General features: G+C 47.7%; 1 protein-coding gene across 1 annotated transcript in view; it reads right to left on the reverse strand.

Annotated features, from left to right (window-relative positions):
- The window catches only part of Shc3 (SHC adaptor protein 3), a 124,663-nt gene that overhangs the window by 42,009 nt on the left and 63,155 nt on the right, over nt 1-19,499 (reverse strand). The window contains exons 3-4 of the mRNA XM_032884350.1: nt 6,843-6,906; nt 3,949-4,068 (exon numbers count right to left, since the gene is read on the reverse strand). Coding sequence (XP_032740241.1) covers nt 3,949-4,068; nt 6,843-6,906 — 184 coding nt within the window. The remainder of the gene's footprint in view (nt 1-3,948; nt 4,069-6,842; nt 6,907-19,499) is intronic.

Here is a 19,499-nt window from a genome sequence, read left to right on the forward strand (position 1 = left end):
GAGGAAATGCCTCCATGAGACCCAGCTGTAAGGCATTTTCTCAATTAGTGATCAAGGGTGGGAGGGCCCAGCCCATTGTGGGTGGTGCTGTCCCTGAGCTGGTGATCCTGGGTTCTATAAGAAAGCAAGCTGAGGAAGCAAGCCAGTGAGTAACATCCCTCCATGGCCTCTGCACCAGCTCCTACCTCCAAGTTCTTGCCCTGTGTGAGTTCCTGTCCTGACTTCCTTTGGTGATGGAAAGTGGAATGTGGACGTGTAAGCTGAATAAACCCTTTCCTCCCCAACTTACTTCTTGGTCATGATGTCTTGTACAGGAATAGAAACTCTGACTAAGACAAACTGGTACACACACACACACACACACTCACACACACTCACACACACACTCTCACACACACTCACACACACTCACACACACACTCTCACACACACTCACACACACACACACTCACACACAGATGGAATTATACTGTACTACAATGTTACAACTTATAGTCTCTGTTTCCCGTACAGCAGAGCCAGGATGCAGAAGCGTGGCCTGCTTCCCTCCCTCCCGCTCATATTACATATGCGTAAATCGGAAGACCAGCACCCAGGAATTAAAACCCTTTCCTGATCCGCTGTCTTACAGACCAGGGGCTCTTCCACATTCATCTTAAAACGGAAAAATTCCCCTCAGGTTTATACACTGTAGCATCTGTGCAACTCAGTAGACACAGAGTGAATTAAGCGCTGCCCTAAATTCTAAAAGCTACGTAAGTCCTCTGTGCTATTTTTATCTTTTTAAAGACAATGTAACGACATTGAAGAAAAGTTCCTGTGTGGAAAAGAGCTCCCAGATCCACCCTGACACAGCCAGGCTTATCTCTGTGCAGTGTTCTCTGTCCTTGTCCCCAGAAGACGGTGGTTCACAAGGCATCAGATAGAGTGTGTGCCCTTGTAAAACTAGAAATAACATATCATTATAGGGTAAAGTTTTAAATATTTTTAAATGCTGACTTTGCCTGTTGACATTGGCAAAACCTCAACCTAGAGAAACCTGAGGTTTTGGGAGAACACAGAGAGGTAGGGGGCTGCTGGGAAGCAACAGAGCTCACAGTGGTTGCCCTAGAATCTGGCTACCGGCAAGCAAGCAACCCCGGAAGGAATAAGAAGTCAATTTGCTTTCTTGGGGGTGGGAGTTGAGACAGGGCTTCCTGTAGCCCAGGTTGGTCTGGAATTCATGTTGCTGAGGCTGGCCTTGAACTTCTGACTCTCCTGACTTCACACCCTTACCACTTGGATTACAAGTGAGCCCTGTCATGCCCAGAGTAAGTGTCTAATGCAGCATAACTGATTTTTGTGTGTTTAACTTTTTATGTATTTAATTTTTCTCATAAAACACCTCCAAGGTCTGAGGGATGGCTCAGTTGATAAATTGCTTGCCACACATGCTGAGGACCTGAGCTTGATTCCCCAGAAGATGTGAAAGCCTGGGACTGGACCCTGCTAGCCCAGCACTGTGGAGGTAAAGAAAGGAGGGTTTCTGGGGCCCACTGGCCAGCCAGTCTTGGCAAATGTGTGAACTGCAGAACAATGAGAGACCCTGTTTCAAAAATCAAAGTGTCTGACAATCTTCAGCTGAGGTTAGCATCTGGCTTACACACACATGCTCACACACTCACACACATGCACATCATACATACCATACCACACAAAAAAGCAGCATGCACATGATACACACATATACCACACACACACACACACACACATATTATATACGACACAGACCATACCACATATACAAACAGCACAGAGCACACACATATACCACACACACACATATTATATACTACATAGACCATACCACATATACAAACAGCACAGAGCACACACATACACCACACACACATACTATACACTTCCCACATGCACACACTATACCACATATACACAGCATCCACATGACACACACTATTCCACATGCACACAGGACACATATAACACACATACACACCATACTGTATACACAAACAGCATAAACATCGCGCAAACATCCAGCACGCACACATGCTATACACCACAATACATACAGCACAAACTACAAACACACATGTCACACACCATATGCACACACTTTATACTCCTTCACACACATGCACACATGTGTGCACACACATGCACACACGTGTGCACACACATGCACATATACCCAGACATACACATAGTCAACTGAGTGTGCAATTGCTATCTCTCACCCCTCCAAGTACCCGAGAGGGAGAAAGGGGGGGATAAGAAGTCTGAGCTGGTGCTCTGCTCAGCCCTTGTTTCTCCTCTAAGAAATTTGCTTCAGGCCTCTGCTCAGATCTCAACACTCTAGAGTGGGTTCTGTTTGTCTGCTCCCAGGGTGAAGAGGCAAGGGCCTTGCTTTCTCTATTTGCTATAGTGGGGGCCTAGATTCAGGACATGGGCAAGGCATAGCCATATGTTGTACCTATGCCACCGACTGTTCTTATATCACTTAGCTCGCACACTCTGGGTATTGGGAAACTGCACTTAGACCCACCTAACATACGGCAAGGGGTGAGAATTAGACACCTGAGTAGACTCTACCTGGACCATCCACAGTGGAACAGGGCCTTGGGACTGGCTGTCCTAACATTATCCTTCCTGGGCTTTCTCCTTCATTAAGTGGAGAATGAGCAAGAAGGGTGGAGAGCCTAAGGCCCCCGGAAATGAACGGCCCTTGTGCCACAAAAGCCAGATTCCAGTGTGCTTAGCTATCTAGAGCCTAGTGGGCCAGCCTCCATGAGCAGCTGGGGCTCAACTTAAGACAGCCTGGGCAAGGCTAGTCGGACTAGACATCTCCCATCCACAACCCCAAGAGCTGGTTAGTCTGCCTCTTAGAAAATTGATAGAAAGGGGGTAATCTGTGGGTCCCTGGAAGACAAAAAGGTAGAGTGAGAAGCTGTGCTCAGTTATGTCTCAACAGAGCCCCGATTCGGTTCTCATGTCTACAGTAGATCTAATGTGTCTCTATATCTTGGGGACAAGAGGTAGGCAGGCAGGCAGGCAGGCAGGCAGGTAGGCAGGCAGGCAGGCAGGTAGGCAGGCAGGTAGGTAGATAAATGGTAGATATATAAATAGGCCTAAAATATAGTCACCACACAGAGGATAGATAGATAGATAGATAGATAGATAGATAGATAGATAGATAGATAGATAGATGAGCAGGCGAGTGGGTAGAGATGGATGGATGGATAGATAGATAGATAGATAGAGAGATAGATAGATAGATAGATAGATAGATAGGCAGGCGAGTAAGTAGATGGATGGATGCATGGATGGGTGGATGGATAGATGGGCAGGTGAGTGGGTAGATGGATGGATAGATAGATAGATAGATAGATAGATAGATAGATAGATAGATAGATAGATAGATAAACAGACAGACAGATAGACCTAAAACATAGTCTTCACACAGAAATGCAGTCATCCTAGCTGGACTTTACCTTTCTAAGTGTGGCTGTGCTGCCTGGGTCTCCCCCTGCCTGCACTGTAGGTCTGCCAGCCCTTCAACCCCGAGACAGGAGGCACTAGAAGAGGCTCCAATGTAAGATGCTAAAAGGAAGAAAACCCTTGCCTGCTAAACCACAGCACACTGTCTACCTCAAGCAGGATAAGACTGAAAGGTGGCCCATAAAACCATTAAAGCGTGGCTATAAAACCAGGGCAGACGTCAGGACGTTTGCACCGACATCACCGTTTCTCGGTTACAAACACACCAACAAAACAGACATCATTTAGAGCAGAATTCCAGAGAACCACTCATCCACCAGTGGGCAGACCGTCAAATTGGCTCAAGTTCAATGTTTGGCCGTGCAGGTTCTGCATGGGCTCAATAAGCCCTGAGCTGGAAGCCCCCGGGATGTCTACCCTGGGGCCCGTGGAGCCTGGGCACCCACACACCTGTTTGGAGTCAGGAGTGCGCAGGTTCAGGCTGGCGGTGGAGATGGTCAGGGAGATGCTCATCCCTGCAAACTGGAGGTTGCTCTTCCCCAGGATGCTGGACAGCATTTTACTCGGAGGCTGCGAAACGCAAGGGTAATAGTTTAGCTTTTGACCCAGACTCTGGGTCTCAAAGGGTGGAGGCTGAGATGTCAGCAGTCCCTCCCCCCTCAGACTCTCGCTGCCTCCTCCTACCCACTAAGGCACGAGAAGACAGGCCAGTGTAAAGTGGAGAAGCTGGGAACATTGGAGCCCAGGCCAATATGCACCTTCAGGAATATGATTTATAAAACTGTCAAAGGCCTAATGTGTAAATTCTGGGGAGAGCCCCTTGTCCTCCTGGCTACCTTGATCACATGCTAGTGTCTCACGGATCCCTTAGATGTAAACCTGCAGAAACCACACAGACAGGGACATCACAGCTGTGCAGACACCAGAACCTGGTCTCAGTACACCAGGACTCAGACTGCCTTTTAGAGGCGGTGAAAGCACTGGGTCCCAGGCTTACGAACACCCTCAGAGGGTCAGGAGGCTCTCTCCTGAAGGGAATCCTCCCCAGAAGTGGTTCTCCTGGAAAGTTCGATTAGAATCTGGCTGCCCAGAGCCAGGGCAGGGTGGAGACAGGCTGGTTGTGACTGATATCTCCATCACATGCCAGAAAGTCCTTATGGGAGTTCCAGAGAGCTTCAGTGTCCAGCAAGGCACCTTCTCCTGGATCCCTGGGCTGAAGCCCCCTCCTATGTCCTCTAGGACCAACCTACACTTTGGGTTACAATGTCCTCTGCTCTCTATGCCAAAGAGTTCCTAAACAGACACACAGTTCTTTAATCCAGTGGGAGAGACAGTGTAGCAACTAAGGCTGTCTAAAATGGAGCTGGGAAACAGAAGGTCACATCTCTCTGCACCTCAGACCACAGGATGTTCCTGTGACTCAGATGAGAGGCCAAATGCAGACCCGCTGGCCTGGTAATACCAACCACCCAGTGGGGAGTAGCCTAGTTAACGAACCAATCAGAGTGGATTTGCAGTTTAGGGTGCCTGCCCAGCCAATGGCCTGTCCCCAAAAGACAAAGTTTAATGGAAAGCTTCTATTTCAAAAGAATGCAGCCTGCTGAACTTACCTCCGGGTTGCCCTGGTTTGGCCTACCCAAACCTCAGCTCTCTGCTGCCAGATATATGCTATTTCCTTTAGTGTCCCTGCCAATTTATTTCCTTAGTTTTCTTTTTACTTAACGCTTCAAAGGAGCCTTTTAGAGAACTCATCTCGCCTGTGCGAGAGTCAGGTCAAGTGCATCTGGGGCACAGCCAGGAAAGCAGCCGTTACCCCCATCTCTTCCCACCAAGAGATACACAAGGGAACTACAAGACCCATTAGGACCACTTCCTCCAAGAGACAGTGGTCCCTTCGAGAGACGGTGGTCCTCCTTGCTGCTCCCGGGAGACACCTCACTTTCCTAATTCAAGATTCTAGCCTGAGCTGTCAAGTTCTGTGCCCCACACCCAGTTGCCCTATAGGTTCATGAATGTCCCCAGTTCTGCAGACAGAAGTGACTTGGAGACAAAACTATCTGAGAATCCGAAAGCTCAGATTGGGGCAGATATGGGCTCTATGTGGTAGGTGTTCCCATAAATCCCTTCTAAGTGGATAAAAGTTATGATTGTGGGAACTGAATCATTTATTTCTTAGATACTTGAGAGAGATCATTTAATTCAATGTTTCCTTATTATTTTGTTGGGATATATATATATCCCAACAAAAGGTCATCAGGCGTCTTTCTCTAAAACTCTCTACCTTGTACTTGGAGACAGTCATGGAGCCTAGAGTATACCAATTCTGCAACCCTGGCTAGCCAGTGAGCCCAGGCACAGCAGGATCAGCCTGTTTTTGTTTCTCCATCATAGCATGTGCTGCCGTGTCAGACATTTTACATGGACACTGGGGATCCAAACTCATGTTTATGCAACAAGCACTTTACCAGCTGAGCTATCTCCCCAGTCCCCAGATATTCCCCCTCTTAATCCAGCCATATACAGGATGGAACATTCTAGAAGTATAGTTGAACATCCAGCCTCTGGATCAGGTGGTCTGGCTTGACCATGGCCCCAGCTCCTATTCACATTCTGGCTTGTCAGCCCAGAGCCTCAGGTTTTGTCACCTAGGACACAGGGCTTTCCAGTGAGGCGGCTCAGGAAAGCTGAGCGTCCTGTCTTTGGAAACGCTATGAGGTGACCTCTAAGCCCAGCTATTATTGGAAGTTAGTTTACACAAAGTTGCAACTACATCCATGGCATCTGAAGACAGCAAATACTTGCTACCCGGTTTTGTGCTATGTTAACCTGTACTCTTCAGGCCTCGTCTGCTGTGCCTGGGTAAAAATACAATGAGCTACTATGTATCTTTCTGGGACCTTGCGCTGAAAGCTTGAGTCAGCCAAATGAAAGTATTTACACTATAGTAATTGGCATTGTTACCAATTCAATGCTCCGTCTCCCTCTCTCAACTCCAGGATCCAATTGCTAAGCATTTGCTAGGATATACCACTGAGGTGGCTGGCACAGGAGCTGTTAGGGGTACACGAGTTCATGTACGCAACGGGCTTCAAGGGGTGCTTAGCCAGGTGTTAATGGTTATCGATGTCTCCAGGGTTTAAGCCACAGCGAGAATCTACAACATCTGCTTGAGAGTGACCCAGAGAGTGACAGTGTCTTAGCCTTAGGTGGGTGCTTTATCTTAAGGAAATGACAAGATCGAGGTCATGTAAGAACACAGTGGCCAGCTATGTGGGTGAAGACACGGAGTATGGCCCCGAGAGGACACGAAGGAGGTCACAGACAGGCAGTGAGGGTGACTGTACCTTTCTCTTCTTGAAGGCTCCTTTGGCGCCTGGCACAGCTTCGCAGACACGGCTGATGGCTTCCCTGAGGGCAGGGAGAGATTCATTTTATTACATGCCAGTCAGAGTTATGTAACTCAGAGAGAGTCCACACTCAGAGGTCCAGGGGAAATAACTGCCTGCTTATTTTAGCATAGAGAATTGGCCCTCCAAGTGCCTCTTCCCCAACAAGCAGAATTAAGCCAAGCACAGATAGGTCATCTTAAAACTTTTGTCATTTTCCAGCTCTTCCCAGGTGCAGTCACGTGATTATCAACGCCGCATTTTACTTCTCCCTTTTCAGCATTTAACCAAGACTTCGTTTTTAAAGTCAGCACCTGAAATGAACTCTCCCCAGTGTTTTCTTTGGCTGTGTCAACCATGTCTTTAGCAACGTCCTGTCATGGTCGGATTATGAGGACCAAGCCTATCCCGCCACCACAGCTCATGGAGATCCTTCTGAAGTGGCTTGAATGTCACCAGAGGAAACATGATTCTCATTGTCGGACTCCTAGCTTCCTCCATTTTAAATACAGCCAACTGGGGCTATAGCCTGGTTAGTAGAGTGCTAGCCCAACATTTCTGAAGCCCTGGATTCCATCCCGAGCACCCGACAAGACCAGGTTTGGTAGTGCATAGCAATAATCCTAGCACTCTGGAGGAAGGGACAGGAGGATCAGAGATTCAAGGACATCCTCACCTAAATGGTGAGTTTGAGACCACCCTGGGATACATGAGACCCTGTCTCAAAACATAAAAATAAATAAATGATTACAGCAACAGCAGCAGTAGCAACCCTCCCCTTGCAGTCTGCACCATGATCACCAGCAGATTTTTCTCTGCCACTAAGCCAGCATGTTCTAGCATGTTCTCTAGGTTCTGTATATTTCACCTAATCATTTTAATTTGCAGTGGCCTTAAGGATTGAAGGACTGCTGAATTACCAAAACCTAGAGGCATGAATCATAAAGGAACCCTGTGGTACAAGGGCCAGCCTATGTGCAGAGTAGGTGTGCAGAACAGTATTGGCTGAGAAGCTTGATGTACTAGGCACTGTCCTGAATCAAGGGATGAGACGGCCTCATATGAGGGACACTCCTAGGGTCCAGCAGGGCAGGGGTCCTACACATTGGTCTTATCCAGTGAAGGCTGGAGAACTGGAAATGGAGAAAAGTCCAGACAAGGAGGCTGTTGAGGTCCGAATCAAGTGTACCAGGCTACGGTGGTAACTCCGGTGGCCTTGAACGCATCCACGGCTCCACGCTGTGACTCTCAGTAAGTGAGAGATGATTGGGAGAGGGTCTGAAGGCGGCTTCAAGTGAGGAACGCCTAAAGGAGCCGGGAACACTTCTCAACTCCCACATAAAGAGGGAGAAAATACCGCAGGAACATAGAAAAATAAACAAACGGGGACAAGAGAAGGACCGAGTGAGCAAGAGGAAAATGACTCCTCAGAGACAGCCAACCAGTTTCCCAAGCAGAGCACTCCTCACAATTAATGTCTGCCGTCTCGTTGAAGAATAATCATGGTCTCAGTGCTACCACTTCAGGAGACGTCCTTGTCAAATTAGGGCAGGGACCATGCAGGCGAGCTTCATGCTTGCCATTCAATGCATTGTGGGGACAGGGAAGAAAAATGGGTTTTTGACAGTTCAGGCGCCAGGAAGCCTGCACAGTATGAGTCATCCTGACCTGGAAAAGCGAACCTGGAGCAGATGTTTGGGATGACAGCAGTGCTCCTATTTTATTGTATAATAGCCATCTAACGGCGCTTCTGCCCAAACAACGAAATACACACCATCTGAAATCTGCTCAGAGCTAACTCCTTCTTTGCTTTCAGAACACGGGGGGGAAGGGGAGGGTGTTGTCTTCTGTAATGAGTTAATGTGTGTGTGTGTGTGTGTGTGTGTGTGTGTGTGTGTGCTGACATGCACATGAATGTGCAAACACCTGCGTGCATGCATCTCCATTGGTCTCCACCTTATTCCTTTAATTCAGAATCTCTCACTGAATCTGGAACTGAGTCTAGCAGACAGTACAATCTAGCAATCCTCTTGTCTCAAAGAGAGAGAGAGAGAGAGAGAGAGAGAGAGAGAGAGAGAGAGAGAGAGAGCGCAAGCAAAGAGGTATAGGTATGTATAACCAAGCCAAGCTTTGGTTGGTTTAAAGAGTGCTGAGGATTTGAACTCAGGTCCTCATGTTTGCACAGCAAACATTTCACCTGCAGGGCCATTTCCTCCACCCTATGCTGTCTGCTCCAGATGTGCTTTATTTTTTACCTGTTTGATATTTCCAGGTGTGTGTATGCGTGGTGGGGGTGTGTGCACGTGTGAGTGCAGGTGCCCTCGGAGGCCAATAGAGGGCAATCAGATCCCCAAGAGCTATACTTATGGGAGGTTGTGAGCTGCCCAAAACGAGTTCTGGGAACTGAACTGTGTCCTCTGCGAGAGCAATGTATGCTCTTACCCACTGAGTCATCTCTTCCTGTTTAACTTTACATGTTTATACGTGTGCCTTTGGGGATTGTTACTAAAGACACTGTCTACCTAGTTTTGTTTTGTTTTGTTTTTGAGACAGGGTCTCTCGCTGGACTGAAACTTACTAATTCTGTAGGCTGGCTTGTTAATGAAGCCCAGACTCCCTCCTGTCTCTACCTCCCCACCCCTGAGACTACATCCCGAGATCAGAGGTCTAACCTAGTCAGCCACAAGTCATTTGCAGCTGGTTTCTACTCCAGGGAGGGGCATCTGTATTCAGAGGGGACTGCTCAGCGTGACTGGTTACAGACAGAATGTCCTCTCAGAGAGGCCCATGAGGTTCCCTGAGCACAGTCATATACCCAACATTTTATCTTTTAAAATCTTCAAATACGAGTCAAGCCAGAGCTCTCAGTTGAGCTCACACACTCGAGTCGATCCCTAAGGAACCCCTGTGAGCCCTCAGAGTCCCCCAAGGTCTTCCCATCAATGTGCTCTTCAGAAAAAAAAAATAGTGCTGCCTTAAGAATGGCCACGGAGTCTAATTCTCACATGATCACACGTGTGCATAAATCCTCACTTCAACTTGAGATGGTGTCTATTTCTGTTTGAAAGAGAAATGACACACCATTAAAAACAGCAATATTTAGATGTCTGAAATTAGTTACTTTAACTCCAAGGTCTAATTTTAAATGTAGCTCTTCTCAATTTCCTTCCTGGCCTTTTGTGTGTGTGTGTGTGTGTGTGTGTGTGTGTGTGTGAGAGAGAGAGAGAGAGAGAGAGAGAGAGAGAGAGAGAGAGAGAGAGAGAGCAGTGCTGTCTCAATTTGTTCATTTAGCAATATTTTAGTTCTGTGTAATTCCATTTAATCCCCGTCTGGAACCCAGGTACCAATTTTGCTGATTTTTTTTTAATAGTAGAGATTGCTTCTTAGCATTCCACTCAGTGCAGCCCAATTTCGAGAAGCTAAATCCTGACCTCAGTGCTCTACTAATACGAAAATGGAACATTTGGCAAGCTCAGCAAGTCCTCTGAAAGCTACCAGAGACAGCCGGGCCAAAACACTAACCTTCAGGTTTACGACGACGACACTACCCCTCTATCCAGGCCAGCATCCTCATCAGTAGGGCAGACACCTCTCACAGCTGAATCCTGTTCTTGCCAGTGCAGACCTTTAGAACTGGACTTTGCACAAATGCTCCCAGCGAAACAATAAAAATATAACAGGGGAACAGTTGGCTGATTTCTGCCCCCTTCAGTTTGTATTTAAGTAGGAGAAAGGGCAACAGAAAATGAAATACACTCAACAATAAACAAGGTCTAAGTTTACATGTGTGTGTGCACATTTGCACATACACACACGCACACACACACACACACACACAGAGTGAGGGACAGCTCTTCAGAGGGAAGCAGTCTCTAGCCCATGCTTCAAGTGCAAATTATCAATTCTTGGCTAATCACAAAAAGAAGCTGTTGTGGTTTTTTTTTTTTAAGATGAAAATATTAAAGACGCTTAGAGAGAATTCTTTTTAATGATCTTTGAGCGGAAGGTTGATATGAGAGTAAGATACCATAAAGGGAAAGAAATACCAGTGCAAACTATAGCATCAAAATAAAAAATTTAGACAAGTCAAGAGACAAACCATCTCAAAATCAGTCAGAAAAACAAAACAAAACAATGAAACCCCAAGGACAAAGTTAAGACTGGGGACAGAGGGACTTCAAGCAAGAAATGAGAAATGTTTTGTGAAAACGTGGGGGGCGTCTCGGCACCATCGCTTTGGTTACGCATGTGCCAGTGAGCAAGTTCCAGCAAGCGGGGCTTGAGGTGAGTGTGGTGGCCGTGAATGACATGAATGGTCACACTGGGGACCTAGAACCCAGAGAGCAATGGATGCTTCTATATAGAAAGCAAAGGGTGAGAAAGAGAAGCCACTGTAGAAGGGGTTCATGAAGGCCCCATCAAAAGGAGGAGAGAGAGCAGGCTGTCCTGGCAGAGCAGAAGATAGGCGACACGTGACAACGGTGGGACAGGAAACTGGAGTTCCCTAGGAAGTGGGCAGCCAATATCCTAATCAAAATGGAGTTTTGTTTTCAGCTCATTCTGAACTGAAATGAGACTGGTTGGGTCTCTATAGAGTGGGCAACTCTAGGGTTTGTAGGTGGAGACAGGACGGGGTTGGGAGGTGGGAGGATTCCAGACTCAAGGTGAGGCTGTTGAGTCTCAGGGGCAGAGGGTGGATTCCTGGGGTCCAGGATGAGCATACGGGCCATGGATGGTGGGGGCATAATATGCATGGAGCCTGAAGTTCAATGGCAGGGTGGGTAGAAAGCAGCCTAGAAGCTAGGGCCTGGGAAAGTTCTGTCCAGGGTGCTGACAGTGTCCCATAGCCTGCAACACCGGTCCTTATCAGACAATGGAACGCCTCTGGGAGCACCTGACTAAACACATGGTCTTTTCCTCTGTGTTCATTTTTCTATGCCACGTGGCAGCTAGGTCACATTGGAGACCTCCATAGCCAGGGTAGCCTAGACTCTCCCACGGTCTTCTGCCTTCTTGCCCTCCCCATGGCAATTCTGCCAGTGCAGCTTCCTCTTTGCTTCTGTATAGAAACACAAATATAGATGAGATCAGAGCTGAGGGCGGAGCCAGATATACAGCACAGAATATATACGATCCTCGTTTTATTTCTGTTGCTAGGTTAGAATTCCCTTACAAAAGCATGTTACGGAAGAAAAGGGTTATTTTAGCTCACAATTCCAGCTTACAGCACATCACAATAGAGAACTAAAACACGGGCAGGAACTTAAAGCAGTGTGTCACATCATATCTGCAGTCAAGACAGAGAGAAATGGATGCATGTATGCTGGCGACTCCGCTCACGTTTCCCACGCTTCTACAATGGGGGATCCAAACCCAGGGAATGGTGCCGCCCACAGTGGGCAGGGCCCACATCAGTGAACATAATCAAGGCAATCTCCACAGACATATCTGCAGACCAACCTGACTAAGACACTCCCCATTGAGACTGTCTTCCCAGGTGATTCTAGATCACATCAAATTGGCAGTTAAAACTAACCATTACGTATATGAAAGGAGGAGGGGGAATAAATTATACACTATAAAGTTCTGGTATCTAATTCTGGTTCCAAACACCACATATACTTCTAACAATTATAACCCGATGGGTTACAGAATATGATCCCAAAAGACATAATCTCAAAACAAAAGAAATCTAGAAAAGTAGTCATAGATCCATGTGTGGGCATAAATTCCTGAAGGTGACTGTTTTGATACTTTATTTCCCCACATTAGTTATTCGACTCTTTGTTGCAGTCAGATACTTGAGAAGACACAATTTAAGGGAGAAGAACTCATTCCCGTTCATAGTTTGGGAGGGTATAGTCCATTGCTATAGGGAAGGCATGGTGACCAGGGCGTGAGGCTAACAGGTAACATATCCACAGTCAAGAAGCAGAGAATCTGGTTATAAAACCTCAAGTCCGCCCAGAGCGACCTGCTTCCTCCCACCAGACTCCACCTGTAACGTGTCTATATCCTTCTCAGACAGAAGCATCACTGGATGAGACCAAGTAGCATGTTGGAGATACTGTTGAGAGGTCTGGGTATGATCCTGAAGCCCCTGCATCTCTCCTCGCTCCACCGTAAACATACGCCTTTCGAGGCACAGGGACACAGGTACACCGCTGGCTCCAGACATCCTTGCCTGAGCTGTACCAAGCCTTAGTAAGTCAAGGACAGAACCAGAATTGGAGCTCAGTTTCTGCTGGCTGGAGAGATGACTCGGCAGATAAGTGAGCACAGTCACCTTGCAGAGAATCTGAGTTTGGTTTCCCATGCATGTCAAGGTGGCTCACAGCCACCTGTAACCCCAGCTTCAGGGAATCTAATGCCTCTGACCTCCACGGGCACACCTGCTCATGTGTACATACATGCCCCTACACACGTGCACAGAGAGAGAGAGAGAGAGAGAGAGAGAGAGAGAGAGAGCGCGAGAGAGAGACAGAGAGAGACAGAGAGAGGGGGGAGGGGAGGAGAGGGGGAGAGGGAGATGGGGGAGGGAGATGGGGAGAGGGAGAGGGAGAGAGAGAGATTTTAATTAAAAGTAAATTCAATCTTGGAAAAACAAAACAAAACAAAAATCACATCTAAGTTTTCTCTTTCCCAGTCCAGGAGAACACAGCAAAGTCAAACACACAACAGGCAGGTGGCACCACTGATGAACGCCAGCTCACCTACAGGACGGTAGCACAGGTCCCTAGTGTTAGAGGGAAACAGTCTCTACACCTCAACTTGTATCCTCCAGCACTGGCCCTTCCCGGTGAGAAGAGCTCATGGGGAAATTCTGTGGCCCCAAAGCCATGCCCTTCCACACAAGGCTGTGCTGCTGATGGCACCAAAGAAGCCAAGCTATGGACCTCCTGATGTTCTCCAGGGCAGCCGCAAAGCAGCCATAACCCCTTGGGGCCAAGTGGCAGAATGCAGGGAGACCCAAGGCTCCCACATCACACCTGTGACATTTTTGGCGGTCCACCTGGCTCATCCAAAGGTGGCCTCCTTTGCCAGGACTTCATCACTCCTAAACAACTCCATACCACCATTATAAACCCAAAGACATTGCCAAATATGACAGATCAAAGCATCAACTCCTGGAAATCTGTGGCTCATTGGTTTTACTGGTTTTGCCCCCGCCCCATACTAGTTATGTTTCTGTCGCTTCAATAAATATCCTGACCAAAGAAACTTGGGCAGGAAAGGGTTTACTTTAGCTAACAGGTTATAATCCACCATTTATAGCCTCCAAGGAAGGAACTCAAGGTAGGGAATTGCAGTAGAAACCGTGGAGGGAGGCTGCTTACTGGCTTGCTCCCAGATGCACATTCAGCTTATGTATCTGATGTAGCCCAAGGCCACTTTCCTAGAGGCGGTACTGTCCACAGTGTACTGGGCCCTCCCACATCAATTAGCAGTCAAGAAAATGCCCCCACGGAGATGCCCACAGGACAATCTGTGGGAGGCAATTCCTTAATTACGGCTCCCATTTTCCCAAATGTGTCAAGTTGACATCCAAGTTTAGCCGTCATATTCAACAGCTGAAAAAAAAAGAAAACTTTAATAGGAAGAAGTGAGGAGCAATGAGTCAGCAGAAAGTTGTGCATCCAGAAACGATAAGTGGGAAAGGGGACAAGAGAGGGTAGAAAACAAGGAGATGCCGGGACCATGTCACAACCAAGGTGTGGGACAAAAAGCACCTTGATTCTGTGGACCCAGCCCAAGCCCTGTGGAGGAAGCCAGCATCTGCAAGACAAGAGAGAAAGTGCTGATTGGCTCCTTGTTTACACATAGCATTGACCAGCCTCCCAACCCATCCTAGGCTGGTGACATTTATTTAGGCAACACTAACCTTGTGGAAAGTTCTAATTCCCTTTTCTGATCTCACTACAGGGCTAGCCTACCATACCAGAGTGCTTCTTGGGTGAGGGGCGCTGCAAAGGTCTTGTGTGGCTCCCTCCTCATCTCTGACTCCTATTTGTCATGTTTGTGCCTCTCTATGGGGACATAAATGGGACATTCCACTAGCTGAGCTGAGGAGGAGAGGGACAAGAGGGGGCATATTCTAGAAAATGCCAAGTAAAGTTTCCAGGAAGCTGGGAAAGGTGGCCTCTGAAGGCAGCTTGAAGTGAGGCAGAGTGAGAGGGGGCAGTGTAGTGTCTTTATGATGAGAAGTTATACCTGACAGGGCTTCCTGTCTAAGCTCTGCCCAGTACTCCAAGGTGAAGGAAAGCTCAGAGCAGGAACTCAAAGAAAGCCCAAGTGTATGTACCACCGTCCTCAGTGCCAGGCCTCAAATGCATAAACTGTACATAAGCTGGACTGAAACACAAGTAACTTTCTTCATTCTTTCTGGAACCCTGTGACATTGATGGAGTCAAACTGAATCTATAACATCCTCCAGAACTCAGTTTTCCTCAGGTCCTGAAGGTTCTTGGAAAGGGGGCAGACCCTGGGAGAAGCTCCTGACCACCCTGCTCACCTCTTCATCTGATAGCCAAGGAGGTTACCCCATGACCAGCCTCTCCTGGAGTGAGGAAGCAAACAGTCCATCCCTCCCCAGGTCCAGCAAACAGGAGGGGCAGCCTGGAGAAGCCTGGGCCAGCACCCAGTAGCCACTTGGGATCTTGTCCGAGGCCACCATAGCATGCAACTGAGTAGGGCAAACCGTGTGCTAGAGCGCACTCAGCGAGTTTCCCACTCTCCTCAGCTTTCGGGGTAATGCTTAACACCCAGGCCTGGCCTTCAGAATTCAGAAAGCCCTTCTCACAAGTAGGGAGGTAACTCAGTTGGTAAGAGCACTTGCTTAGGATGCACAATGCCCTGCTTGCATGTGCAGCACCACATAAAACTGAGTGTAGTGCTTGTGATGTAGCGCTCACTGAGAGAAAGGCAAGTGGACCAGAAGTCACTCCTGCTATATCATGAGTTTGAGGCTAGCCTGGGATATGGACCTTGTCAAGAAGAGAAAGGAGGTAGAAGGAAATGGAAGAGAGGTTCTCTCTCTCTCTCTCTCTCTCTCTCTCTCTCTCTCTCTCTCTCTCTCTCTCTTTCTCTCTCTGTCTCTCTGTCTCTCTCTGTCTTCTCTCTCTGTCTGTCTGTCTGTCTGTCTCTCTCTCTCTCTCTCTCTCACACACACACACACACACACACACACACACTAAATAAGTGATTTACAATTGTAAAGGAACTAGAAAGAATCAACATTAGCAATGGTGCTACAAGGCCGACAAGAACAGGCTGAATTCCTAAACTCCTGGTAACAATGGGGACACCAGATCAATACACCAGAGGCCACTGCCCACAATGTGTCCCCCTAGCTCTATCGTCCCTGTCGTCCTAGGCCATCAGGCCTAGTGGGGCAGGTAAAGGCAAAGGCATTTTTTTTTTTTGGTTCTTTTTTTCGGAGCTGGGGACCGAACCCAGGGCCTTGCGCTTCCTAGGTAAGCGCTCTACCACTGAGCTAAATCCCCAGCCCCAAGGCAAAGGCATTTGACTCTGTTCTTAGATGGCTATGGATGCTCCACGGACAATAAGGAATCATGCACCACAAGAGACAATGGTCGAAGAGGAATGTGCGTGTGTACAGAAGGGGACGACAGGAAGGGAGGCCACAGACAAGATGATGAGGGAGTGGCAGTCATACGATATACTGCGTTCACCACGCACGGCAAGTTCAAGGTCAGGGAGTCTACTCTAGACTGTGGGCAGCACAGTGGGGATGGCTGCTCTGTAGGATAGGGGCATATTGTGGGAAGGCTCCCTTGGCTTTCTGGGGGAATGTTCTTACTGAGGTAGAAATCCTTCAGTGAGTGTTTGAGACAACCTCTCCTCACCCTGCCCCTTGCAATTGGTGTTCTCAAGAGGTATGCTGGCTCGTGAAAGAATGAATATTTAAGACCGAAAGAAAATAGGGAAAAGAAAACAAGACCAAGGGGACCAGGCCGCAGGACTGGGGTATCAGGCCAGGTCAGGAAGAGCCATTGTCAGTTCTGAAGCAAGAGAACACTATGATGACCTAGTTTGGAGAACCAGAATGGAGTGGTTTGATTCTGTGACACTCAGGAGTCAGACCCAGGGCCTTTCACACTCTAAGTGCTGCGTCTCAGAACTACCCTGGTGGCTTGTCAAATGGCTTTGGGAGGCCCTGGCGAGGGAGGAAGAGGCAAAACAGGAATGCTGGCTCCCACGGTAAAGATGTGAGCTCAGGAAATGCACAAGAGAGAGTACAATGCAGAGGTGACACTCTCATCCTGGTGACCTAGACATGTCGTGGCAGAGGGAGAATGTGGCAAAAGCAATGACAGCATGCAGGACTCTGACCCTGTCCCGTGAGGTGGCATGCACTTATCTCTCAGCACAGAAATGACCAGACCCCCCATTTTCTGAGTGAGAACCAGAGGCTACCTACGTTCACACAGCTGGGACACAGTGCTTCTAGCTCATATCACCAGCTGTGTGTGCTGGAATACGGTGCAGCCTGGAACATCTGGCTTAGAGTGACGGGCGAAGCCTCACCACTCAGACATCAAGTGCCAACTCCTCCTGTGCAAAGGGACTTTGGGACAATGAAGTCATACACTATGAGGGTGAAGGGGATTCCCTGCAGAGGCCTCAGTGAGATCAAACCTCACGCCCACCAGGTGGCTAGCCTCAGAACCAGCACCGGGACATGCAGATGTGCAGAACTCAAAGCCTTGCCCATGGCTTGAGGGACCGTGAGCTGTGACTGCTTCGGGAAAAGCATGCAGCTCCTGAAAAGATCCGACGTGGAATTCGCACAGGATCCCAGAGCGCCAAAGGCAGGGTGTCTGCACACCCATCATCCCGCAGCCTCATTCGCACCAGCCAAAAGCTGGAAACAACCCAGTGATCCAACAGCTGAAGAGGCACAGCGTGGCAGATGCAGGCAGTGAAACCACTCCTGCTCTACAAAGGAAGGGAGGCGTGACACCCCGATACCATGCCTGAAACACAGGGCCTCTAGGGAAGATGAGCTAAGCCAGGCACAAAGAGGGGCTGAGACTGTGGGTCTGCTCTTTCGTGTCTTGCGAGCGTGCACGCATGAGTGTGTGGAAATGCCTTCTAAGACCAGAAGTGGCCAGAAGATCTTTTGAAGTTGGATTTACAGGCATTTGCGAGCTACAAGGTGTGGGGGTTGGGAGCCACACTCCGGTCTTCCTGACAAATCAAAATATTCTTAACCTCTGAGCCACCTCTCCAGCTCCCGTACGTATTTCTTTTATGATAAAATCAATTCATTGCTAAGGCATAGGGATTAGCATAAAGCAACTTTCTGAGACCCTGGAGACTAGATAAAACTTGGAGGACAACTTTGGTTGTCCTAATGTTGGCAGGGAGGCTGTGGCATCTCATGATCTCATGGGTAGAGTTTGGGGGTCTGATAAACATCTCCAAATTCACAAGAGACCCAACCTCAACAGATAAAAGTCCCTTCTCTTCCCACTGACCCAAGGCATTGGGTGGGACCAGCCCCATAAGAAACAAACCCCTGCAAGATCTTCAGTTTACCACGTACGTGGTTGAACCAACATGTACTGTGTGGGTGGGGAGAGGAGTAGACTCCCTCATAACCCCTAAGTTCTCATCCTTCCCCAGATCACCAGACTGCAGACTACTGGGTAGCCCAGGGTCCTCCCCATCACTGACTAAGCCACAGATCCATGATGGATTGGAAAAGAATGTGGGTAGGAATAAAATGGTCCTCTGATAATATGCCGGGCCAGATGTAAACATCTGTTCATTATTTTTTAAACAAACCCTCCTGTACCCCAGGCTAGCCTCAATTCATGTAACTAAGAGTGAACTTGGGCATCTAATCCTTCTGCTGGGGATGGAACTATATAGTCTTATACATTCTTGGAACATACTCTAGCAACTAAGTCACAACTCCACCCCATAAACAACCACCCTTCATTATTTCTCATGCTGTGGAAGATCAGGTATCCCCAGATGCCATGGGAACAGAGGCAAAGGGGCAGCTCATGCAGCTGACTCAACACATGTACACACACACATGCATATAATACACACAGCACATACATGTACATCATATATACACACATCATACACATCATGCATACGTACATCATACATACACATATCACATACATCATACATATACATATCACAATCATACATATACACATCAGACATCATACATATCATACATATACACATCATATACATCATACATATGCATATACATATCAAATACAAACATCATATATACACATTATACAACATACATATATAAACACATCTCACATACATACATCATACATACACAAATTATACATATACACATCATACATACACAAATCACACATATACACATTACACATGCATCATACATACACACATCCACATACCTGTAGTGGCCTGCGTGCCTCCTAGTAAATAAATGTGACTTTAGATTCTTTTTGTTTCTAAGTTGATCTTTGTTAGTGTAACAAACACAGTGGGTGGTTGTATACTGATCTGATACTATGTAGTTTTTCTAAATGTTTGCTCATGTATCTTCTGTGTCGCTGCTTCAGGGCTTTAGACACAGATGAAGATGGT

Source organism: Rattus rattus, chromosome 14 (assembly GCF_011064425.1).
Source record: "Rattus rattus isolate New Zealand chromosome 14, Rrattus_CSIRO_v1, whole genome shotgun sequence".
In the NCBI taxonomy this organism is placed as follows: Eukaryota; Metazoa; Chordata; class Mammalia; order Rodentia; family Muridae; genus Rattus; species Rattus rattus.